The 25,751-nt window shown below is 31.7% G+C and overlaps 3 protein-coding genes and 1 non-coding gene across 5 annotated transcripts; 1 reads left to right on the top strand and 3 right to left on the bottom strand.

The window, feature by feature from the left end:
* Window positions 1–1,194: 1,194 nt before the first annotated feature.
* Window positions 1,195–1,286, bottom strand: LOC148760986 (small nucleolar RNA snoR8a). The gene has a single exon (XR_016028716.1). It is a non-coding gene; the product is annotated as a small nucleolar RNA snoR8a (small nucleolar RNA).
* A 1,417-nt stretch (window positions 1,287–2,703) lies between these two features.
* Window positions 2,704–4,547, top strand: UBC20 (ubiquitin-conjugating enzyme 20). The gene is made up of 6 exons (XM_007015091.3): window positions 2,704–3,073; window positions 3,529–3,556; window positions 3,677–3,904; window positions 4,010–4,073; window positions 4,174–4,233; window positions 4,327–4,547. The coding sequence occupies exons 1-6, from the start codon at window positions 2,964–2,966 to the stop codon at window positions 4,371–4,373; spliced, it is 537 nt and encodes a 178-aa protein (XP_007015153.3). The 5' UTR covers window positions 2,704–2,963; the 3' UTR covers window positions 4,374–4,547.
* Window positions 4,548–4,753: 206 nt separating this feature from the next.
* Window positions 4,754–11,976, bottom strand: LOC18589907 (THUMP domain-containing protein). Of its 2 annotated transcripts, XM_007015089.3 has the most exons (7): window positions 11,818–11,976; window positions 11,576–11,695; window positions 8,047–8,502; window positions 7,275–7,414; window positions 7,050–7,170; window positions 5,761–5,901; window positions 4,754–5,112 (listed from the first exon to the last, which is right to left on the bottom strand). In XM_007015089.3, the coding sequence occupies exons 1-7, from the start codon at window positions 11,893–11,895 to the stop codon at window positions 5,029–5,031; spliced, it is 1,140 nt and encodes a 379-aa protein (XP_007015151.2). In that variant the 5' UTR covers window positions 11,896–11,976; the 3' UTR covers window positions 4,754–5,028. The 2 variants fall into 2 exon arrangements, with proteins under 2 accessions (XP_007015151.2, XP_088666139.1); XM_088810013.1 differs by lacking the exons at window positions 11,576–11,695; window positions 11,818–11,976 and adding an exon at window positions 11,117–11,259.
* A 971-nt stretch (window positions 11,977–12,947) lies between these two features.
* HKL1 (hexokinase-like 1) lies at window positions 12,948–19,119 on the bottom strand. The gene is made up of 9 exons (XM_007015087.3): window positions 18,333–19,119; window positions 16,733–16,883; window positions 16,452–16,628; window positions 16,098–16,172; window positions 14,664–14,819; window positions 14,456–14,554; window positions 14,248–14,375; window positions 13,653–13,734; window positions 12,948–13,566 (listed from the first exon to the last, which is right to left on the bottom strand). The coding sequence occupies exons 1-9, from the start codon at window positions 18,602–18,604 to the stop codon at window positions 13,186–13,188; spliced, it is 1,521 nt and encodes a 506-aa protein (XP_007015149.3). The 5' UTR covers window positions 18,605–19,119; the 3' UTR covers window positions 12,948–13,185.
* Between the last annotated feature and the right edge of the window lie 6,632 nt (window positions 19,120–25,751).

The raw sequence follows: 25,751 nt of genomic DNA, 5'->3' as shown, positions 1-25,751 counted from the left end.
AATTGTTAAAAAGGAAAAACATGGTGGCAAGATAAAAGGTCAAAAGATTTTTCGGTTTATGTACTTTTTAATTTTGCTTGATTTAATCCCCATATTTAAAATTGAAGTAATTTAGATTTTCGATTTTAGAAATTACGTCAAATTAGTCTCTCTTTTTAACAACATCTAATTTTACTGTTAAAAGATGATGTCAATGTTGAAATCAGCGATGATGTGTTATATTTTAATAATGTGACATGTCACGTGACATCGAGGGATGACATGGTAATGTCACGTGGCACATATGATGATGTGGCACTGTTGATGTAGCATTAACATGTTGACATGTCAGTGCTACATGACAGATCAAAAAATTAAAAAAAAAAATTTATCACATCATAGGGATTAAGTGAACAAAAATATATAATATAGAGATTAAATTGAATAAAACTAAGATGTTAAGAGACTAAATTGAAGAAAATTGAAAAGTATAAATCTTTTAAGTAGATTATTGATATGCTTATCAATAAGTCAAATATTTAAGTGTAAAAGATTTATGGTGTTAAAATATACATATATATATATATATATATTTTTTCTTACTTGATTATTTGATTTTAGTATATGTAAATTAATTTATCTTTTTTACAAAAATTAAATTTGAATCTATAAAAAAACTTTGAAAAAAATTTTATACCTAAAATCAAATTTAGATTAATAATTTACATTACGTTAAAATAAAATAATATAAAATGATTAAATATTTGAATTAGTTACAACTTTCACAATTTATAAATACACATTCTTTTGAAATTATTCAACCCTTACCCAATTACCTTTATTTAAATTTACTCAAATAAGCAAAATATGTTAATTTAGTTACAACTTTCATAATTTACAAATACACATTCTTTTACAATTATTCAACTTTTATCTAATTTATCTTTTTATTTAAATTTACTCAAAATTTCTTATAAAACGATTTTATTTAAATTCAAATATCACAATCAAATTCTGTTAAATTTAAATTTAAATTATTAATTTGGATCTACAAAAAATTTGTTAATAAAATAAAATGGTACAAATATTTATAGTTATATTGAACTTTATCAACCATAAATATAATATTTAATTTAAGAAATTTCAATTTAAAAAATATAACTTGAAATATTAAACAAAATAAAAATATAAAAAAAAATAAAAAATTAGAATGGTGGAGCTCAAATTCTATGGTTGTAAAAAGAAGCTTATCATGTCCAAATTAAGCAAGCCAAAACGAAGAATTATTTTATAATAATCGCTAACTCCATATCTCCGTTCTTCATTTTTTTTAAAAGAAAAATCTAAACGAACATATTTTGCTAATTTGATTTTAGCTCAAGTTAAAAACTAAGTTAAATAAATTTCAAATTTTTATACTATTATAAATAGAAGAAAAAAGAATTTATTTAGTCATTTTATATTATTTTATGTTAATGTAATATAAGTTATTCATATAAATTTGACTTCATGTATGAAATTCTTTTTAAATTTTTTTTTATAGAAGGAATATTCAAACTTAATTTTTGTAAAAAATATAAATTAATTTACAAATTCTAGAATCAAATAATCAAGTAAGAAAATATTTATATATATTTTTTAATATCATAAATCTTTTTCACTTAAATATTTAGCTTATTGATAAGCATATCAATAATCTACTTAAAGATTTGTATTTTTTAAATATTTTTTTTCAATTTAGTCCCTCAATATTTTAATTTTGTTCAATTTAGTCCATGTACTATATATTTTTGTTCAATTTAATCTCTATGACATGACATATTTTTTTTTTTAAATATCTGTCACATGGCACTGACATGTCAATATATCAATGCCACATCAGCACTGCCATGTCACTGTATCATATCATGTGGCATTATCGCTTCATCATCTCAATGTCACATCATCAAAATGTGACACATCATCGCTGACGGCAGCGATGATGTTAGCTTTTAATGGTAAAATTAGATACCGTTACGAAAAAAGATTAAATTAACGTAATTTTCAAAATCAAAGTACTAAATTACTTCAATTTTTAGTACATGAACTAAATTAAATAAAATTGAAAAGTACAGAGATTGAAGGAATCTTTTGATCCAAAATAAAACCCCAACAAAACTATAAAAAAAATAAACTCGAAAATTGAAATAAGAGATGTGTAATATTAATTAATATTTTTTTTAAAAAAAATTCAATCATAAAAGTAAAAGGAAGTTGCATTTAAGTTAATTGGAATTTGGATTTATGACCATTAATTTTTGGTTTTTTTTTTTGAGGTACATAGTAATTTTTGTTTATTTGACATTGCGCTTTATAGTCAAAATTTGCATGATGTAGAAATGAAAATAAATGTACAGATTAATGAATAGTAATAGTATGTAATAGCAGTTTCTTATTTATTCTTATTAGATACCGCAATATATATGAGATTGGTTTACCATTTAGTCATTATTTAATAGTAATAATAATAGGATCCCAGAAAGAGAGGACAAAAACGTCAAAAGAATGAAAAGAGGGGGCGAAAAAGGAAAACAAAGAAAACAAAAGAACAGGTGAGAAACATGAACTAGCCGTTAGAGATGAGAAAAGAGAAAATTCGAATCTAATGCACACAGCGTCGTTGCAACGGTCAAAAGAACCATTTTTTAAATTCCGCAGCTCCTCAATCCACCAAAACCTTAATCAACCGACGCCGTTTCTGTCCTCCCTCACAACGTTTTAAAACCAAACCCGGCCCTCTAAACCTCTCCTCTCATCTCTCTCTCTCTCTCGCTGAAAACCTGTCCCTGAAAAGAAGAGAAAACCCCATTCTTGGACCTCTTCTTCTTCTTCTTCTTCTTCTTCTTATACACCCATTCCCTCCTTTCTTTTTCAACTCCTTTGATTTGGGTGCTTCAAAATTTTCCTTTCTTTTTTGGCTGAATCAATAATAAGAAAATAAACAAATGGCAACTGTTAATGGGTACCAGGGAAACACCCCAGTGGCCACCAGCACTGGAACAAAGCAGCCTGCCCCCACTGCTAAGACTGTTGATTCTCAATCAGTTCTTAAAAGGTTTTCTTTTTCTCTCCATTTTTTTTTTTGGCTTTTTTTGTTTACATTGGAGTCTGTTTCTTAACTAGATGGAATAGAAAGGATGATGGGCTCCTTCTTTCCTTTTTTTTTTTCTCTTTTGCAATGGTTTTTTGGTCTTTACCCTCCTAAGGTGTAGTTTGTAGAGTCTGCTTAAAATTTTTTTTTTCTTAAACTATTCAAGAGTAACAACCATTTGCCTGGATCTGGGGTTTTTTCTTTCTTTCTGATTAATTATTTATTTAAATAAAAACAGCATTGCCCTTTCATTGTTTTTGTGTTCATTGTGTCCAATAACTTTTAATTAAATTTTGTTAAAGCATTAGTAAATTGAATAACTTTTACATATTGATTTTTATCTTTTGTCTTTTTTCTGTGAGGATTTCTAAATCTCTTCTCCTTTTTTTTTTTTTTTTTTTTGTCTTTGATTTCAACAGGTTGCAATCTGAATTGATGGCTTTGATGGTAAAACCTCTATTGCCTTTATTCCTTGTTATATACAATTGCTTCTTAAAAACCAAAGAAATAAATACATTGTTTTTTTTATGTTAGAGGGTTTTCTGATGATATTGTTTAAAATGACAGATGAGTGGAGATTCTGGTATATCAGCATTTCCTGAAGAGGACAACATATTTTGCTGGAAAGGAACAATTACAGGAAGCAAAGACACTGTCTTTGAAGGAACAGAATACAGGCTCTCTCTTGCATTCCCCAATGATTACCCTTTTAAGCCGCCAAAGGTCAAGTTTGAGACTGGTTGCTTTCATCCCAATGTTGATGTCTATGGCAACATTTGCTTGGACATTCTTCAGGTATAATTTTCTTCTTTGTACAGTCCAGATTTTTGTGGAAAGAAAAAATTCCCTGTCTGTCTTTGGACATAATTTGATACTACTTGGATGCATTATTTGTTGTAGGATAAATGGTCATCTGCTTATGATGTAAGAACCATACTGCTATCTATCCAGAGTCTGCTTGGAGGTGTTTTTCTCTTTCTTTTACTTCTCCCTTTGTAAACACTAAAGCTACAAAGTGAAAAGGCCTTTTTAATAATTTTATCATTTGGTAATCTGACATGCAGAACCAAACATTAGCTCTCCTCTAAACACTCAAGCAGCTCAACTTTGGAGCAATCAAGAAGGTATGTCCCAGTTTGAATAGCTTTACTTGTTTTACTAGCAGATCTTTTTTGTGATGAACATGGTCTGAATTTTTTTGTTTTTTGGTCTTGCAGAGTATAGGAAGATGGTTGAGAAGTTGTACAAAGCTCCTAATGCATGATTGGAGAAATCAAGGAGTAGAGGTACCAAAGGAGAAATCAAGGTCTTTTTTCCTTGGGGAAATGAGAACATGAAATTTGTCTTTTATTTTATTACAGTGCTTCATTCTTTTCTGATTGATGAATGGTTTTCACTTGACTACTGAATATAATGAATCTCTTATCTCTAAGAAAAATACTTTCTACTTTCCAGGCCACCGACGAGATTCATTATAAAGATTCTAATTTCCTGTTATTAAGCATTGGCTTACAGATATTTCATTTTTGACTAAGATCACTTTAGATGGTACCAAAGTATAACACTACACACACAAGATAACCAAATGATCTCAAGTCTAAAAATCACTTGCACAACTATCAAATGAAAATGCACTCTCACATGTGTTAGTTCAAATAAGACAATAATACTTTATGATGAAAATTAAATTTGAGACAAGGGCAACTCGAACATGATCACTATTGAATCACAAGCTGACGCATTTCCATGACATTTGAAGTTGGATTCATTGTCAAATATGCGTAAAGAGAAATTTTTACTTAAAAGATGGTGATGTAACCAGAAAGCACTACGAGGCAGAAAACGCTTCACTCCAAATCCTCAATATCATTACGAGGCAGAAAGCCTGCTGCTAACAGCTTCATCAATGCAACCAGCAGCTATTGCTTTGGTGATGTAAGTTGCCTCAGGTTAAATTTCGCCAACTCCTTATACTTCTCAACAACCCCAATCAAGCACACAGTCTGAAAAAATTCGTTCCGTTCAGAAAACCAAAAAAAAATTTCCTATGAGTAAGCATATTTAGAAACAAACAATGAAAATACAAGGGGGGGGGGGGGGGGGGGGGGGGGTTGGGACTCGCACATAAAGAGTTTGAGCGAGATTCACATCTCAAACAAAAGATGCATTGCTCCATTATCTCATATCATCATTTATGTTTTCCCTTTCTACTAGTCAGTAGAGTCCATAGAACAAAGATGAGTCCGAGATGTGATTCCCATTCAAATCATATCAAATACAACATGCCGAACCATAAAAACCAAGCAAGAATTGCTTAAGAACGAGAAATAGTCAAGTTTAATATTTATTAAATGAAATTTATACTCTCTACTCTAGCGTGTGCAAGAGAAATCTGTCATATTCATGCATTTAAAACACTCCACCTTGAAATTTTAAAATGAAATATTTCTGCAGAAAATACCATTATTTTGGCCTTGACTTTTCACTGTCACTATCATGGCCCATGATTAGTTTAAAGTGATTGATTTAATCTTTAAGCATTTGGAAATGGAAGGCTGGACAAAGTTTTCAGCTAGAGGGATTAAGTGATAAACAAGCAAGCAAATTTGCACAAATATTCACATTCTAGAAATAAAAGATAACGTCCTCACCTTAATAATTTCGACCACAATTGTCATATCAGGATTACTAAGATCAACTTTGTGTGGTGCAGGTATAGACTTTGCAACTGAATTTATAATTTTCATCCTGTCAATACCAGAATTTGCACGGGCCTCATACAGTACAGCAAACTGTACAGAAATAAAAGTTACAATCCCAGTACAAATAATACATTTCAGTTCAATTAAACCAAAAGGATGCTGTTGGATTTAAACATGTAGGGACCTTGACCCAACAAAAATGACCTCTATATGATATCTGAAAAATATTTATCCTTCTCCTATACTATAAATGTTTTTCATAATATATAAAAGAAAAAAGACATAAAGGGATTTTTTTTAGGCGATGGGGCTAAATCTAATTTATAAACGTTATTTGACTACCCAAAAAGGAAACTAATACATACACACATGATCATTGCATACATATGATCATTCATAGGTAGAGGAGAAAAAGGTTCCCTCAAATAGTAACCAAGACATTTAAGACTGAATAGAGCATTAAAAGATCAGTTCAAATTAGCTGTTTTGTATGCTAAATGAAGGCATTTCAAACAATTTTAGACAGTTCAATTTTATAGATTGAAGTGAACCAAGAGTTGATTGGCGTGTCATGAACAATTTGATGCTTTTATTATGGATACTTTAGGCCTATCTCATACAGATCTTCTAACAAGCAAACGGCACAAGACATGAAGTCCATCATCATTACAATGGATCAAGCACTTCTGGAGCACAATCTAAATCCATGGTTTTCGATCTTAGAGTTTCAAAGACCATTTAAATTTCCTGTCAAATCCACACAATTGAAAACTCACTTGGCAGCTATATGGCATCTTCAGCCTGATTTGCCAACATATATTTAAAGGGTCTGACAGTTCCAAAAATAAGTCAAATCTCTCATTTTGGTAAACAGCCCACCAAGAGCTAAACTAGAAGTTGTGGCTTTAAATGGCGTCAATCATGCACATGTTATGCACTTGAATCAGGTCAAATCTAAGTTTGATTCAAGTCAGTCTGAATGAGATCAAACAAAGACACATAATACAGATCCTTAAAGCAACTCTAAAACTATAATAATGAGTTATAGACAGAAAGTTCAAATTCAATGCATCTTTTCCATCCTATGCATTCCAAACTAACTTAATCTGAATATATGTCCTTGTATTTTTATGGCAAGCTTGCACTTATTGAAGCAATAAAGAAAATATTTTATCTTTGCAAAATCAAAAAAGAAAAAAAAAATAATGAGAAATGGATGAAATTCTTCTATTTTGTACCTTCCAAGGGTTCTGTGTCTCCACTGGAAAATACTGTGCAATGAGAGGTTTTATTGCTCTTGTAATCTCCTCTTCTGAAGCATAGCATGCTACTTCAACTGGTAACACTCTTAAAATGAACCTAAATGACAGAAACAGTAAGACTGTAGCTTGCTATTACCAAGATGTCATTTGCTATGGGCATGTGTTGTTTACTTAACATAAAATGCAAGTCAACAATAAAACCTTGACATGTGCTTCCTTGTTGATGCAGCGGATGTCATCATATGCTGTGCAATATCTTTGGGGCCAGGATCTCCTTCTTGCTTCCGCATTTGAACAAAGACAACACCATTACAACCTGAATCAAGGTTGAGGAACCGCCTCTTTTTAAACAAGATGCAGAGAAAAAAAAAAGAATCAAATAAAAGAACTGGAAAAGAAAATAGAAAATGCAATAATGGCAAGCATCACCCAATTTGTTTACAAGAGATAAGAATTAATTGCCATAGAGAAACCTTGAGTAGTTCAACACTTTAGGGATGAATTAAATCAGAAAAGAAAGAGTAATGAACAAAAAATCATGAATATCTTCATCTGTCAACAACTAAAAGAATTAAATAAACCATGTTCAAGGTTGAAAGACTAAATACAACAAGTTAGAATGTCTTGGTTTTTATTGGCAAAGTTCAATGCAACAAAGAAGGAACATCCTCATTTGGCTACTTCCATCTTGCATCAAAAAAATATGTGAAGTTTCCAATTAAGTATTTTGCATTGATACTATATTAAATTCAAATAAATCTTTGAGAAAGTAAAATATTTATCAGCATTCTTTTAGTTTTTCATTTTCTTTTCCAATAAGCATATAATTGTTTTATTCTTTCAGTTTCATGCAAAATGGCAACAATACAACTTATGGTAAAAAAGCATGGTTTTTTCTAAAAATATTTTTCCTCTTTCCGGCATTCACTTAATCTGCATATTCAAATTACAATTGCAGGTCTAGCTTACTAACCTTACTCTTATCTCCAAGCTCTTTGAGCTCAGCTTCAATAAGCTTATCAATAGATTTCTCTTTTCCATTGGTTTCACACTTTGATGTATCTGTTTCACGGCATTGTTTCTTTGCTGGTGGCTCCATGAAGTTATCTGCTTGATTTTCAATATTTACCCCATCCTCCTTATTACCTTTAGTCTCTTCTGCTGCCTTCCCATGGCACACATCATCTAAATTATAATGATCCAAATCTTTATTTGTTAGTCTTTCTTGACTAGCATCATTTTCTCTACTAATATCTGATTTAGTCACTTCATTTTGCTCTTTCTCCTCTCCTTCATCATCACCCTCCTCTTCATCAACATCATCCTCATCATCACTATATGAGAAAGTAATCTTTTTATTTAGAGGCTCATTGGGTAACCTTGCAGGTTCCTCTCCCAAATCCTTTCCATGGACTAGCTCTTCAAAGAACTGCAAGAAAATTAAAAAAAAAAAAAAAAGAAGTTTAATGGAAATGCACAAAAGAATAGGATTTGGGAGATTAATGACTAAAAATAAATCCTTTTTCTCAAAGGAAGTTCTTCTATTTTCCACTAAGCAACCTCAATTTCAAAGAATGCCAAGAGTAGAGTATTGTTCGTAATGATGCCGAATCAACAAAAGATAGCCCCACAAGAACAATCAAGGTCCAAAAACTGAAAAAGGATGTAAAAGTTGAGAGCCAAGAACACAATATATTAAAAAATGACCCCAAAAATGACACAGAGAGAGAGAGAGAGAGAGAGAGAGGGAACGAGCAAAAAGAAACAAGTAAATCTTCCCTATTTTTTTCCCCGATATTTCCCTCCCTTTCAAATGAAATTAAATTATGAATTTGTGTCTATAAACAGTTCCCTTCCTGATGCAAGAAAGAGGGCCAAAATGATAATCTAAGAAACTCTTCCATGAGATCATCTCACTTCTTCCCATAAATCTTCACTCTCAAGAAAGTGGGTAAACAAATATCTCCATAAACTAGGTTTTGAAAGATGTTTCCTATCAATCAAATAGAAGTCAACAGCTATCTTCCCAATCAGCTTGGTGATCAGCATCAGTCAACTTTTTCTTTTCATTTCCTCTATTGGCGTACATGTGAAATCCAACTTTTTTTCCTTGATTAGAGCCCAACTTTCTTGATAAGCAATTCATATGTTACAATAGGTGGTGAATGAATTTGCATCTACAGGCAGCAAGAGACAAAAAGTGGTACTTTGAATTACAAAACTAACTAGCAACTCCAAAGCATGAGCATTAAGAAGTAAATAGCTTTTCTTATCCAATATCATCAATGTGCTATTTTGATATCCTTATTGTGTATAAATATTGATTAAAAGGAGCTGCCAAAGAAATATATTAAGTATACACAAGCAAATCCCAAAAAGTTGCTATTGCATACTGCTAACACACATACCTTCTAAAATAGTAAACATAATTTGTAAACTTAACGCGAGATCAGCTCTGTTTCATAGCCTTAAATAATGGTTCATCAACAAAAAGCATGCACTTGAAAACAAACTAATACAACACCAAAAGAAAGAAACCATGACAGTGTGAACAGTTAAGATGCGGAAAAGACACAGGCTTAAAGTGAAATGCCACAACCATTATCACAGCCCTAATAACATTTGAACTAGAGTATTACCAAAGCCCAGTAGTCTATCATGGAGTTTATCACATAATATTAAATAATTGTTGTAGAGTTTTGTTTTAATATTTTATAAGAACAGGGGCTTTATAAGCCAACTAGGGCTGGAATGTATTAAACTAGCAAGACAAAGAAAAAAGAGGTGATTCATGAACAACTCTTCTCTTGAGGTTTGGAGGTTTTGCAAGATCAAGCTTGAAGACTGAAAAATAAAAAATTATAATTGCATTTCTCCTCTCAAGTTGAGCAGAAACCCTCTCTTTATTGGGAAAAAGATTCTTGTTCAGTCATTAAAATTGAGTTAAAGTTTATTAGAAATACTAGAGATTATGCAATTATATGTTCTTTTGTGGCTTGGCTGGAGTTGGGCAATTGTGATTTGTTCTAATCATTCTTTTAAGAGTAAAGCATAAATAAATGTTCAATTTAAAGGCTGGTAGGGAAAGAATTCAGATTCGTAAGGACTAGTCAGAAAATCTATCTTGCAAGAAACTAGTCCTAAGAACTTGCAACTTTAGGCTGAATTCCGTATTAAACTATACAGTTTTACTATTCAAATTTATATGGTTGGAATGCTGGTTGAATTTAGTTTCAAATGAATCAAACAGAATCCAAATCTGAGTTTTCTAACTAAAAATATCTTGCTTTTGGTAAAAACTGCTCAAGCTGCTTGGCAACAACACCAGGGGTATTTTTAGGATTTTACTAATGGAGTTACATGTTATATGAATGGACAGCCTATAAAAGATATTAGCTCCCATATTTTCAACTAGCGAGTGCTCTAATACAAACTGTGGGGACGAGCACCAACTAGTGAGGTATTGTCCACTTTGGCCTAAAAGGGTCTCACAATTTTGTCTATAAAAGATACCTTCCAAGTATAAGTTTGAAACAAGTAAAGTGGGGGGTTCAACTTACCTCCCTTCCTCCCAACAACTTAGCTATCCTCCAAAATAATCAAAAGCCTATCCCTATCATTTGAATATATCAGAAATCAATAGAGGCTATTTACACTGTAAAATCTTCCAACCTAACATAAAGTGTTTCAAAAGATGAATCTGAGAGCTTGTGCACTACTAAATAAAACGACTAATAACTTAAGCTACAAAACTCGAAATTATAATCCGTTTAATGCGTTAGAAACTAGACTTAATAGGTTTTCCATATATAAATAACTCAACCTGTAATTCAATGTAGAAAAAAGCAGTAAATCCTGTAAAATACCCCTGACATTGCTGTCAGGCAGCTTGAGCAGTCTTTACTGAAAACAAGATATCTTTACTTAGAAAACTCAGATTTGAATTCTGTTTTAGTTCATTAGAAACTAGATTCAACCACCTTTCCAACCATATAAAATTTATATAACAAAACTCTATACTAAAGTTACAAGTTACAACTCACATCAAGCTCTCTGTGGAGACCCATAACCAACTTGCAAGGAATTGCCTGTGCACCTTGTGGTCTCACACTTATGGTCTCAAAAATCAAAGCTTTAACTCGATTTAATCTTGCCTAAAATCCCCCTCCTACAATACAACCCAAGATTTCGTACCTCTCCAACAGAGCAATTAAAAAATTTCAGCAGTATCCAGTTTGAATATAGCTGGAGTACCATCTTAAGTAAATAAATAAATATAGCAAAAAAACTTTGGAACATTAATCAAATACCCAGATAAAAATCAGCAACCGTTCATTAAAAAAAGTTAAACTTTTAACCAACGAAACTGAATCACAAACAAATACCCAGAAGGCAAATTATCAACCAATGATCCAATAGTTAAGTTCAATCAAATAAAAAAAATGGTTCAACATGAAAATTTTTTAAAAATTATAACAAAAACACAGAAAAGAAAAACATACCGTGTCAATAACATTAATAGCCTCATGAGCAGCTTGGCGTTCTCTGCCGCCATCACAAGTGATAAAGAAACCTTGAACTCCTGGCCTTAATGGGTATGCCCCTTTCTTCTTAACTGCTTTCTGTTTTCATATGAAAGGAAAACAAAAATGTTCAAAAAGAAAAGAAAAAAAAAACAAAGAATATATGAAAATAGAAACTGCATAGCAAAAGAGAGAGAGAGTTTAGGTTTTGGCAGGCTAACATTGTGGGGAAGATATTGCTTTCTCTTCTTGCCTTTGGTTGTGGCAGTGTTGGGTTTTCCTTTATTTTCAATGGCCATTGGAGAGTTGTCTACAAAGGAGGCTGAAGCTCAACTGTTCTCTACTTCCAAACTGAGGGTTGGGCTATGTATGCTCAGCTTTAAGCTTTATAAGCGAAAGATTTTTCTTTTTGGACTTTTTCACCAGACAAGTGTTTTTTCTTTGGAATAAATAAAATAAAATGTGTTAAAATTTAGCAATTTACAATTACATTACGTTGGATATAAAACCTTTTCTAAATATCGATCAAAAATATATAAAAAAAAAACAATAAATATTGATAAAAAAAAAGGGAAAAAATAACAGAAATTTATAATAAGTTAAAAATTTAGAATGAAATTTCAGCATATATTTATTCATTATCTATATTTTAGAGTCATAATATCTGTGATACTCATCATTTGACAAATTTATTATAAGAATTCTGTATTTTGCCAGCACCAAGCTACTACACTTCATTGGCATTAAAGCATCTTCATACAACATTTCCAGATTTTGGGGGGGGCAAAACCCTTTGATATGTGTTCTGTTGAGTGAAGTGGGCTTGGGGTTAGGGGGTTAGCGCTCTTGGCATATAGGGGTTATGGACAAAATTATACATACCATTCCAGTCTTCAAGTGGGATGAGTTTATGGACTTCTGTTTTGACAACTGATATTTATTATCAAGGAAATATAATTATACACCAACATAAACATTACTTGTATCCATTTAAAATCTCTTAATCGTAGAGCACTTTCAATGGAGGATGGCAGGTCAACAAAGGGTTACCATCCAAGCTATGATTGACAACAATCTGAAAAAAAAAAGTGCCCAAAACGACATTGATATGTTAATGAAAAACCAATGGTTAGGGCAGTCTGATGTTAAGGCATTTGGATGCTGAAATCTAGTGGTGGGGAATGGTTAAAAGCAAAGGTGGAAACTTAATGGCGGTGGCCAACCAAAATTAAAGTTCTAACTGGAAAACTGCAGTCATGAACTAGGGGGATGACCACACAGGGCACATGGTCCCCATAGCAACCCCTTCCTGCCTTTTCACAACTTTACATCATGCTATTTAACTCAAACATTTTTGTCTGTAAAAAGAATATCATATATTCTTTTTCTAATGAACAAATTAACATCATTTTCAAATTTCCAGCATCAATATACAATAACCTCGAGAGGGAAAAATGAAGCTTAAGAATACAATTGAAGGGAACTTTGAAAAATTGCCAAGTAAAGAACAAACCTTTCTTTTATATATGAAAGATATGAAATTGAAATCTACATTTACAGGGGCTATATGTATATTATATAATATATATTTATAGCAGCTGTACGTTATCGACACTTTTGGATGAATATGAGGCAGCAAGGAGAGCTGCTCCGATCCCTGATCCGTCTTCTGTGACCTTAAGAATGACATGCTGCGCAATATCTTCTCCCAATATTTCATGCAAGGCTTCATGCAAGTACTCTCTGAACATTGTATATTGTGTGTATAAACTTCCCTCGACTGCCACTACTGTTCTTCTCATCTTAATATCGCTTCTACTTCTTCCACCTGTAATGCCACTGCTTCCATCCCGGCCAATCTTCTTCAATATCCCGACAATACCAGCAGCTGCCAATCTAGCAGCCCTACGGGTTACCACATCACATACCTTCACAACAAGCTTCCTTGCCTTCAAGGGAACATCTGGAATCTGCAAGCATAAACGTCAGACTAGTAATCCTTTAGGGTCATGGCCAGAGACTGAACAAGAACGGAGTTGACATATGACTCAATTACCTCGAGAACATTTTTTAAGATTCTCGCCACTTCTGTCAATTCAGGGGAGTCATCCTCATGCATCATGGCCATTAAAGGCGTCCTAAAATAGGGTATGGAAATCGTTACTTATTAAACAGATCAGAGATTTCAAAAAGATTTAACTAATGTGGTGTTCAATGATATTAAACAAGTAACATCATTGTGCTCCTTCCTACCATAGAACAAGATAGCTAGTGCAATTCATTAATCAATATAAGGTCATCAAGCAAGAAGCAAATGATACTTGCCACAAGAAATGACACTTAAACCTGAATGGTTAGGTCAAAATTTATGAAGATACAAGGTGATAAAACCCATCACCTAGAACCTAAATTATGAATAATAATAATGGAAATCAGGCAAGGGAAACAAAGAAAACCACTGCCAACCCATCCATGCTGTGCTTCTGCCATGGATGCTGCCTCAACAGCTTAGAAAGTATAAAGATATGCTACAGAAGCATAGCAGCCTAAGAGAAAGGAAGGGGAGAAAAAAAAGCAAAAGAAGATTTCCGTACTCTTCACCATGATAGAAACCAAGTTACAAGAAGATAAAATATCACATAGATGCATACCTTAAGGAAAAGGGCATTGATAAACTGGAAGAAACAGGACCAAAAATATCTGACTCTTGTGACATCTTTAGAATCACTCTCCTAACAATCTCACCAAGATACATGCCTGATATCATTTTCTCAAAACCCTGCAAGGAAACTCTAAGGAATTATATCTGGTCATTCATTATTATCTATTAAGAAAAAGTGTAGCTAAACCTAATCCTACCTGATCATTGGAATTTGGACTCTCAGCATCTAATTCAATATCATATGAAGTTCTTGGCAGATGAGATGACCAAAAATTTCCCCATTCCATGTTGACAACCTTGTCATGAGACAAATGAAACAGCGTGAACACAGATAGGTGTGCAATTAACCACTTCCTCATATAAAGTAAAAAAATAAAAGACCATATGCAACAAAAGGAAGGATACCATGCCTCCAGAAGTTGTAAGAAGTCCTTGGCACTTAATGATAGCATCGGTCCGCTCCCAATAGCAGGCATTTGTACCGGTTCCAATTATCACTGCAGCAACAGTGTCTGCATCATGATAATGTCCAAGAGCTAATGTTCCAACAGTATCATTCACCTGCTTACAAAATTCATGAAATTCATCCAAACATGTGACTACAATTAAGTATGAAGATATCTCCATTTGTATACTTGCAATGTGGGTATTAGGATGACATGTTAGCTAATAACTTTTCTCATGAGTCATCAAATCAATAATGTTATAATATAATATCCGTTGAGAAATTATCAACTAAAACACATGTGATGAATCAGATATAAAAAGTCTGATGCCTTTGATTAAATCCAGTGAAAGGAATAATAAAGAATCTTACACCATGACTCATTTTGAGAATAGATTCCCTTAGACCAATTACTGGGACAAGTGTTCACAGCATGTGAAATTAAGGAACTAAAATGGTTTTCAAATGTTTACCTCTAGACTAATTATCATTCTATTTATTAGCACAACCATCAAAACCAGACAAACCCTTGAACAAATTCTTCAAATTTATACCAAACTTCTTAGCATGATGATTTTAACATCAAAAAGCCTACCATTATTTTGTTATGGACATGAACTCAATCTAATTGCTATTAGTGAACAATCAACTACCAAAAATGCTACTTAGCTTTTAATGAACTAGCAAAATTATTGCAATTTTTATCAATATACTTTTATCTAACTGCAAGTAATTTAAAGAACTATTTAGAAATAACCAAAGGTGCAATACCTGGTGTTAAAACTTATTAATATATTTTTATGTAGCTGGAAGCAACAAAAAATTTACTTTAAGAAAGACAGTGCACAATAGAAACACAGCAACAATTATTTTTATTTTCCCAAAGTTGTGGAGAAAACAGCTGAATTTTTAGTGGGTTTTATGCAATTATAAGTCATTAGACCACCTAATTGAATCTCAGAATCTCACATTATTGCAATCCATTATATCATTAAACTCCTTTAATTTGACATAAAAGCATTAAAAGTATCTAAGAAGCCAGATATACAAATTCCACGTGGACCATGAACAACAAAATCCACAATGTCTTCCTTGACAAGGCTGTAAGTCATGCCTACAACCCATCTCATTAAAACTACTAAACATACACAACTCAATTCAATCTTCCACTGACAACAGCAAACTACATAAACCATTAACAAAAAAACACTGCACAATGAGCACAAGATGCAAAACTTCCATCCAAGCAATTCCTTACACAATAAATAAAAGCATACATACAACAAGAACATTTAGAGATTTCACCAAACATTGCACCTTACTTTATTTCTCAATAATTCCTTGAATTGAGAAAATATACAAAATTAAACCTATAATCTAGAGTAAGATCTCACCAGCACAGCAACTCGCATATTTAAACCTTTCCTATCCAGTGCCTGTTGTAAAGCTCCAGCTACCTCTTCTCCAACCTACAATCATTCATGCCACATATTTAACAAAAAAAAAAAAAAATCAGGCTTGCCATAAAGCAGCTACTTAAAACCTAACTTCCAACAATTAAGAGATTCTATGATAACAAAACCAACTTCTAGCTGAGAAAATCTAAGCTATCATATAGCACAATGTGATGCACCAAGCCTTTGGGCTCACATTATTGTTTCATGAATACCCAGGCATTAATAAGCAGCAGAAATTTTCCTATTATCCTAGCAATTCAAATAACTCAAATTCAAAAATAAAACACTAACCATGTCTTTGATTGCAAATCCTTTTGTCCATTTGATTAAAATCCCTGATGAAACAGATGTTTGTTTCACAGGAAAAGAGAATGTAAATCCAAGTTCTTTCCTAATTGAGGATTTCTCGAAATCATTTGCGTTTTCATCAAACTGCTGTAGTGATGAAGCTATAAAATCCAAAAGATCCTGTCTCAAGTGAAACATATTAGCCTCAGTGAATATCAGTAAAGAATAAATTTCTTGAGTTTGCTAAGAATTGGTAGAAACTTATGAGTCAGAAACTTAGTTACCTCACTTCTGCCACTCATCAACTGCTGGGGAATGGGTTGTCGCTCCACATCTTGATCCAAGACGGAGGATCTTTGACCTCCTAGTTCAACCCGTAAGACCCTAAAATTAGTACCTCCAAGATCTAGAGCATAATAAGTTCCTTTCTCACTCCTGAAAAAATAAATACTTATTTTACTAGTGTAACTTATGCAGGAAGAAAAAAAGTAAATACATTTAAATACATGGCAGGACAATAATATCATTCACAAGCCAAACTCTAAAAATCAATACAAAAGTAACCAAGAGCAAACATCTTCCATACAAATCCTGTTAAAGGCAAATCATTACCAAACCAAAGCATAATATACACCTACAATTGCATGCTGAATCTGAAGTTTCAAATTTTAATCAAAAAAAGAAATGCTGGTTCCATATCCTTATATTTAATCTATAGCTTCAGGCCACATTTAGTACAGAAAAAATAGAATCCATCCACTAATGGAGTTTAAACACAATAATACCTCAAATAGTTCTTATACACTTGTGTGCAAATAGTAGAGAATAGAAGCAGAAGCCACCAAGATTCTATGAACTACACAAAGTTTTAAGACAAAATTAGATTCCCTACTCAAAGCAGTGCAATGTCAACTGTGAAAACAACAGATAACACCATCTGAATATTATTGAACTTCAATAGCAGAAACCTTTTACACCAAATACCAATTCCAGAAATCATGAAATTATTAATATCTGTACGAATAAATGTACCAAAAATTAACAAAAATAGTATATATTACATCATAAAAAAGAAAAGCAAAAAGAACGAACATCAAATTAAAACAAAACAACAAAGGCAAACCTAAATGGAAAAAGAGAACATCTCAAATTGACAAATTTCAGTACCACGGCAGAAAGCAAAAACTACTCACAGAAAGTGTGGCCAAGTTGCAACAGGACAAAAACTCAAATACCGTACTAAAAAAACATATTGGGGGAACACCAACCATCGTGGAACACTGACTTAAAATTGGAAAACTCTGGCATAATATAAGAAACAAAAAAAATGCGACACGCAATAGAATAATAAGTTTGTAACAAAAAAATAAACAGGAATCCATCATTGAAAAAAAATAATTATCTTTTTTTTTTCTGAATTTACATATTGAGTGGAAATTTTAACAACCTCAATAAACATAAAGATGGTAAATAAATTTTTTCAAGAAATAAAAAATTCAACACGATAAATGTAGAGAGTGAACTAAATTCAATCAACAATACCAACCCAATACACTAAACTACAATGCACCAACAACCAAATCAACAAGACCATTTTTATTATCTCTCAAAAAGATAAAAGAGCTTCAAAATTAGTACCCTCCAGCAAGCGTATACCATCACCAAAAATCAATCCGAACAATGCATCAACAACCAAACCCATGAGAACCCATCTTTAATCTCACAAAAAAAAAAAAACTTCAAATTTTATTCATCCCAACAACCAAAAACCAACCCCAAAACTACAATGCATCAACAAAAACCCCATAACCAAACAAATCCAACCAACCAAATTAAAAAGCAACAAAAACGAAAAAGAAAAAAAAAGTTATGAGCTTTGATTACCCAGAAGGGAGATTGTCAACAAAAGTGAGCAACATTTTCAGCTTGGATCCTCCTTCAGAAGCTAAACCAGCATGCATCTCAACAGCCATAGCATCCACTACTTGCCTTAACCTCCCAACTGTGGTCTCACAACTTTCTTCCAACTCTTTTAAAACTCCAACTACTCTCTTCCACTTCCTCCTACTCTTTACTCTCCTCCCTACCACCACCGCCGCCACCGCACACGTCGTCACCGCCACCCCTAGTGCCACCCCCAAAGCCACCTTCCCCATCAAAATAACAACACTATATGATATAACTATCCCTCCCTTTAACAATCTATTAAACAATCCATTCTCTTATCCTTTCCTCCATCAAAGTACCATTTTTTAGAGCTTTGATCAATTAAACGGTGGAAACGCCGCCGTTTTAACATCTGGTCTTCTTTTTCTATCTATTTGCTTATAAATTTTCTTCACTAAAAAACCCAGAAAACAAAAACCAAAGAAACAAAAAGGAAAAAAGAAACTCTTTCTTGGGATGTTTCTTTGATGATTAAAGTAAGAACTTTTTACAGGTGCGTTTTTCCGGCGAGAATCGCCGGTGACCTTTTTTTCTTAAAAAAACACACAAAACCAAAAAGAATTCCTTTTTTTTTTATTTTCTGGAGATGACTCGTTTGAAGAAATGCTTAAAAGACAGAGCCTTTTAAACAGAGAAGAAGAGAAGAGAAGAGAAGGAAAAAAAATAAAGAAATGGACGTTTTTATTTTGACGGGTCTGCAATTAGCAGGCTTGGAAAGCGAAGTGAAGGGTACTTATAGAGGAGGCGAAATGACGGATATGGGCTCCGGGATTTTCTAAAATGACGGATTGCTAATGGGGGGTAATTATTTTACCGTTGGTGAAAGACGTATGGATTTAATTTTGGTTCTTTGAGGTTAATGGGAATTTTGACTTTTTGTCTGGTTTTAGGGTTGAAGAAATGGGCATTACAGTTGGCGTTAATTACGGTTTTAGGGTGGGGGCGTACAGTGTTGCGCTTTTAAGAAAGGTCGGTTACCTCACCTAGTTTGAAAGGTGTAGTTGATTGTTTTGACTCATTTGATTAAGACATGTTGAACATGTTTCTTCATTTAGCTCATGCCTCATGGGGACTCTCCCTCTCTTTGATTTAAGATCTGTAAGTGTTACTTATGGGCATAGAATTTCTATGAATATCTCCCTGATTGTGACTTGTAATCCAATCCTGTCCATGCACCCCTTTTGGCTTTAATCATGTTGCTTTGTTTTATTTCTCATTACCCAAGCTCTATTACAACATTCAATCCATTCTGAATTTTCAACCAGGCCCTAATCAGGACATTTCATTTTAAAGTGCCCAAAAAATCATTGCACTTGTGTGTGTAAATCATATTTGCTTTCAATAATGATTTCAGAAAGGAAAAAAATGGTTAAAGTATGATGCCCATTGTAACTATTAATTTAAAGATACTTTTTTTTAAATACAATAAAAAATCAATCAAAATACATAGTTCAAATGTAAGTGGACATAAATTATTACCATTAAAGTTTATATTATTTAATTAGCATATCTCGTTTCTTTGCATCCCAACTAGGACTAACAGCATCCTAAGAATTGAACAACATTTACTAATTACTTCCACCTACCTTTGAATTAATTGTATTATTGTAACACCTGAAAACCAAATTAAAATTTTCCCTTTCCCTTTCTTTTAAATTGACTAATTTTTTGTGGCGTAAGCAAAGAGAGAAGCTTGGATTCGGACTCAATCCGTCTATCCTTTTCCGTCCTTACTTCTAAACCCTAAAAACTAAACCATATTACAACAAAATTACAAAATTATCGCCATCAAATTACATAGTATGATTATTTTATTTTATTTTATTTTTTAAATAAACAAATATATAATTTTTCCCATATATAAAATATATTAACGTTACTCCATATTTTATGCATGGATTGATGGAGAGATGTAGCAATCCATTTGTAAATATCTTCCCTCCACGGAGAGGCGCACAGTCACAGAGACAGTTTCTTTAAGGTTTTGTGTTGGCTTGGTTAGCAAAGTAGGAGGCTGGCTTTGCTAAAGTGATGTTCCAGTGTTCCATTTTAGAAGTGCTACAAAGCAATTTGTCGTGGGTACGAATCCAGTGTTCCATTTTCAATGGACAAGCTGTCTTTTGCCAAACATGTTCCATTTCTGAAGTGCTACAAAGCAATTTGTCGAAAACATGACCTACATTTCTAATTTTGTTAATTAAAAATAATCTTTGACTTTGATTAACATTTCAAAAGATATACGAAAAATGAGTTTTTTTTCAAAAGTAATTAAAAATATTTTAAATTGATTTAAATTATATAATAAAATTTATTTTTTTCTTGTTTTATAAATTTTATCTGATTTTAATCATCCAGATTAGACTCAATTAGATTCTCAATTAGACTCACAAAATCAAAGACGATTAGATTCAATCACAAAGATCATCTAGGTTTACACACCTTTGTTTCATCCCACGGGCAGAGCACAAGAGGCAAGGGCATGTTAGTAAAATGATAGAGACAAATTCCCAAATGCCACCTGCCAAGACAAAACACCCAAATCATCAGTCTGACAAAAATCCCACGTAAATCTAAGAGGACCCATTAGCCATTAAGTAACAACAGAAGGTCAAAACAGTAAACATGAAAAAAGGAAAGAAAAATTGAAGGGCTGCCTTGGATTTTGATTCTGTCTAAAATAGAACTATTTCAGAAAAAATAATAATAAACAAACAAATAAATAAATAAATAAAAGAGACCCTTCCAAAGGAGGGTCTTGCCTTTGGTTGAGAGTCTTTGTAGGCATAGCAAAAAAAACATAAAACGGCGACCGTAGCTGCGTATTTGTTCCGTACATGCCAGCTGTCTCCCGCTAATTCCAGCTGTGCTCGCAAATAAAGCTTACCAATCCTCTGTACCATTCATTCTTCTTTCTTTCTTTTTTTTAACTTTTTGTATTTAAATTTACATTGCTGTCATTTATTATTTTATTTTTTTCACAGTACAGTAAATTAAAGGCTGTCCCCAACAAGAGATATTCTTATATTTAAAAATCATTGCAGAGGGAATTATTTGTTTGTTTATTATATAATAAATAGTTTTACTATCCGTATTTCTTGAAGTAAATACTGAACAGTAATGGCATTCGTTAATTTTAGAAACAGGATGAAAATGCTTTTTTTTCTCACGTTTAATGTTCGATAGTAAAAGCTTATAAATCTGTTTTCATATTTTCTTCTAAACTTTTCTAAAAAAAAAAGAAAAAATAAAATACTATTAATTCAAGCCCCACGTGTTCACGTGACTAAGCCGATACATACAGCTCACTAAAGCTCATATATCTCGTCACTCGCGATATTAATAGATACGGTGGGGACTGAGAAATCGATCTGGACCGTACAATGGACTGTCAGTCGCAATTGAATGATCTTGACCGTACAATTCGGTTACCTGTCTAAGGTGTTGACTTGACCAGACGCAATAAAAAGCTGCCGTTTAAAAATTTTAATTTAAAAAACGTGCAATTTTTTTTTTAATCTTTTAACAGAATTTTAGAGTTGACGGTAAAAATGTGGGGTCCGTGGGGGCAAGCGCTTTTTTGCCCGCCTTGACCTGTCCCGTCTCCATATCATATTATCATTTTTATATAAATCCGATTCCAAATAAATACTTCATAACTCCGCATCTCACTCGAAACATATTTAAATGATATTATATTTTATAACTCCACCTCAGATTTTAGATTTTAGATTTTACCACATGGTAAAATGTCAGTTAATATTGAATTTTATAATATTTAATTTTTTAAAGTAAAATTTACAAAAATATTAATTAAATTTAAAAATTTATTTGGGTATAATAAAATGGGAATATATTAATTAAGAAAATAATCCTAGTTAGAAATTTTTTTACAATTTAAACCAAAATTATATATATATGTCCGAACGCAGGGCTGGGCAGCCTAAACATGCCCCTGAGTTGTTGTAATTTTTTAAATTAAAAAATCTGACCCAACTCGACTTGATTCTTAGGTTGGTGTGGGCGTAACTAGTGAAATGCTGGGCCCTTTTGCCACCCCCAGTCTCGTGGTTCGTAATGAAATCATTGACTATTTGACTTTATGTCTCTTTGACATTTCAAGCTTGTTCTAGGTTAATGTTTTGCTGGTCTATCGCTCTTTTTATTTTTTTAATACATTTTCAATCATTATTGATGTATATGAGATTAATAATAATAATAATAATAATAATAGTAGTAGTAGTAGATTCTACACAAATGAGGACATGGATAAATACTTTAAAAAATAATAAATAGAAATTAACAAAAAAGTCAAATATATTGTTATAATACTGTAAAAATAATACTTATTACAATAATAATATTTTCTTCGTTCTGAATTGAATGTTTATCTTTTTGTTGGAATGTTTGAAATTATGTTTATTTTTCCTTCAAAAAATTTTATGATTATTTTTATTTTTTAAACACTTGTCACTTTATATATATATATATATCATATTAATTTTTAATAATTTTTTTCAACTTTTGACATAAGAAACTACAACTTATCAATATTATAATTTTAAAAAAAGCATACTAAAGTCAATACTTTTTTCTTAATCTTTCTGTCAAGTCAAAATGTGGACATTCAATTTCAAATGGAAAGAATTTTAAAAATATTACTCTTAAAGTATTAGAATCATAAAATGTATATTGTAAAATCCTAATATTTCCATTCTAATTGGTTAATTTGGAACAAATCTCTCACAACATCGTTAAAAGTAGTTGTAAAGGGGTTTTTCAAACTTTTTTTCTAATTTTAGAAATGAGATGTAAAAAAATGGGTTACCTTATATATAAAATTTCAAAACTTAGTTATGTCCTTACGTTATGCATATAAAAATTATTGGAAATTTTTTTAATCATGCCACTTGTTTTGTCAATTTGGTCCCAAATATTTATACTTCCTGACATGACATGTAAAAAGACGAGGTCTACCTCTTCATAAGAAAATGTAAGTCAATTAAGTCATAAATGAATTATTACGATCAAACTAATGGATTTTTATTTGAAACAAAAATCTATTAAAATAAAAATATCAAAACCAATATTGAATTCAATGGATTAATTCTTTCGTCTCGATAAAAATGTTAGATTCAAGCACAATGACTTTCCTTTGAATCTATCTGGACTCTTAAATATTAGATTCAAATTTTAAGTTGAGATGGAATTTACGAAATAAAGAGTGGTATGCTTCTAATACGAATTAATGAATTAATCACCTAGATGAGATGTCATATAATTCATAGATATTGTTGAACTCCTTGTGCCGACCTTTTATCATAATACATAGACTCATGAAAACCTAATTTAGTGACACCAAATGGCTTGGACATTGAATAATCAAACCAATTGGATTCAATATCTTATTTATCTTTGCTTTTACAGCGTGCTTGAATGGGTAATGACCACCTACGTACTTTTTCAACATTCTTTTCTAATCTTTCTTTAATGTGTATATACATATATATATTTAAGTCTTTAGAAGGACAAAAGCAAAGATTGATCATATGGTTGATGTTTTCTATGTTATAATGAGCAACTCATTAAGTGGGCTTAGAGATAAAACGATGCATCTCTTTTAAATGTTTGGTGATCACCATTTTTTATTTCGCAACCTAAATTTATGAGTCAAAGGGAACAACAAGTAGGAGCTAGCAAACCTATATTCCCTATATACAAATTATATTCAACTTACTTCTCTTCTGTTAGAAAATAAGGTTATTAAATAGGGGTATTTTGCATACAAGTATTAGGAAAGATAGAATGCTTCACATCGTTATTCATTAGAGAGTCCTTTAGTATATAAGCGTACGGGACTGAAACAAATAGTATATTTCTAACAAAAAATTAACAAAGAGAAGCTGTCACATATCTTTGATCTGATATGGCAGTTGTGGTTGGTTGTGGTGAAGTTGTTGATCATGAACTACGAATCTTTTATTCCATGTAAAATTTAATATTAATTCAATGCAGCCCCTAAACATAATGAAACCTAAAACCCTAACAAACATGAAGCATTTGCTCCAGTCAGGCCAATAAGGCTTGACCATGGCTGCTACTTTCTTTATTCTAAATGGCTAACACAAAAACATAAGTCACAGTCATGGTTAACTATAGGATGAAAATGATGAAGGCTTCATATATATATATATACAATTACAATGAGCCAAAAAAGAAAATCCCATCATCTGTCAGCTTCAATTCTTCTGTGAATAGTCCAAAGGCAAATTAATCAGCATCACACATTTATTTATTTATTTATGGGAGCAAAAGTGGTGCTTTTGTGTTTTAATAAAGTAAGGAAGTGAGTAGTGACAAAGGCTGATGATGGCCCTAATGTGACATATGTCTCTATGGTTAATAAAAGATTAAGCAGGCAAAGTGGTAGAAGGGGTTAAAATTCATTCTTGTCATTACTTTGTTATTGAAATGTCACTGCTTTTGGTTAACAAAACGAGCATCATTACTCATTAAAGCACATGCATCAAATCCCAATTTCACCTTCTTTCCTTTTAAATATAGGACAAATTAAGTGGGTCAAGCCGATTGCCAAAGTCCCACAAAAGATTTAATTTTTTATTTTTTAGGGGGGGTGGTGGGGACGGAGGGTTAATTACTAAAAAACCCTCCTTCAAAATCACTTTCAACAAGATTGTAGGCACATTTCTTGCTTCCTTTCTGCTAGATTGACTGTTATTAAATTAATTTATTCCCTTAATTAAAAGCAAGTATATAATGACAACACTGACCATAGATCGATTTTCATGAAGCTATAAGGAATGGTAAAATAAAAAATATATGCTATATATGTTTCAGCTATATATAGGGAATGATGGAGATGCAATACAACAGATGAGTTCATATTATAGTTGTTAAATCAATATATATAGATATCGTGCATCGATATCTTCTTTTTTAGTATCAAATATCGCAACGTATTGTAAGATACGATAAAATTTTTTAAAATTAATTATAAATAATATTTATACATGTAAAATAAAAAAATATTATATTTTTAATAGAATTGAAGATTATAAGATCTAAATTGAAAAGATAATTATTTTTTTAATTTAAACTTTTAACATATTCCTTAATAATATAGATTTTTAAATAAAATATACATTTTTTATATTAATGTATTAATTAAAAAATAAAAAACATTTCTTAGGTTAAAATTAAAAGGGAATTCAATTTTTTTAGTTTTCTTTTGTTTAAAATCCAAAGATTAAAACACATAAAATATAATTTATCATGTTTCAACTCAAAAAAATAATAAAAAATAAAATTTTTAATAATTAATTAAAATTAAATTTATAA

The sequence above is a fragment of the Theobroma cacao genome, chromosome 9 (genome assembly GCF_053813885.1).
Source record: "Theobroma cacao isolate CCN51 chromosome 9, ASM5381388v1, whole genome shotgun sequence".
NCBI classification, from domain to species: Eukaryota; Viridiplantae; Streptophyta; class Magnoliopsida; order Malvales; family Malvaceae; genus Theobroma; species Theobroma cacao.
This window is presented reverse-complemented; position numbering and strand designations above follow the sequence as displayed.

Bases quoted from the DNA above. Each gene is read 5' to 3' on its own strand.
- UBC20 (XM_007015091.3), top strand. From the start codon at position 2,964: ATGGCAACTGTTAATGGGTACCAGGGAAACACCCCAGTGGCCACCAGC. The intron at 3,074-3,528 runs GTTTTCTTTTTC...TGATTTCAACAG, and splicing joins TCTCAATCAGTTCTTAAAAG to GTTGCAATCTGAATTGATGG. The intron at 4,074-4,173 runs GTGTTTTTCTCT...TCTGACATGCAG, and splicing joins TATCCAGAGTCTGCTTGGAG to AACCAAACATTAGCTCTCCT.
- LOC18589907 (XM_007015089.3), bottom strand. From the start codon at position 11,895: ATGGCCATTGAAAATAAAGGAAAACCCAACACTGCCACAACCAAAGGC. The intron at 7,415-8,046 runs GTTAGTAAGCTA...TTGTTTAAAAAG, and splicing joins AGCTTGGAGATAAGAGTAAG to AGGCGGTTCCTCAACCTTGA. The intron at 7,171-7,274 runs GTTTTATTGTTG...TCTGTCATTTAG, and splicing joins ACAAGGAAGCACATGTCAAG to GTTCATTTTAAGAGTGTTAC.
- HKL1 (XM_007015087.3), bottom strand. From the start codon at position 18,604: ATGGGGAAGGTGGCTTTGGGGGTGGCACTAGGGGTGGCGGTGACGACG. The intron at 14,820-16,097 runs GTGAGATCTTAC...TTTTGTAAGCAG, and splicing joins ATATGCGAGTTGCTGTGCTG to GTGAATGATACTGTTGGAAC. The intron at 13,567-13,652 runs GTAATTGAGTCA...TTATGCTTGCAG, and splicing joins TCTTAAAAAATGTTCTCGAG to ATTCCAGATGTTCCCTTGAA.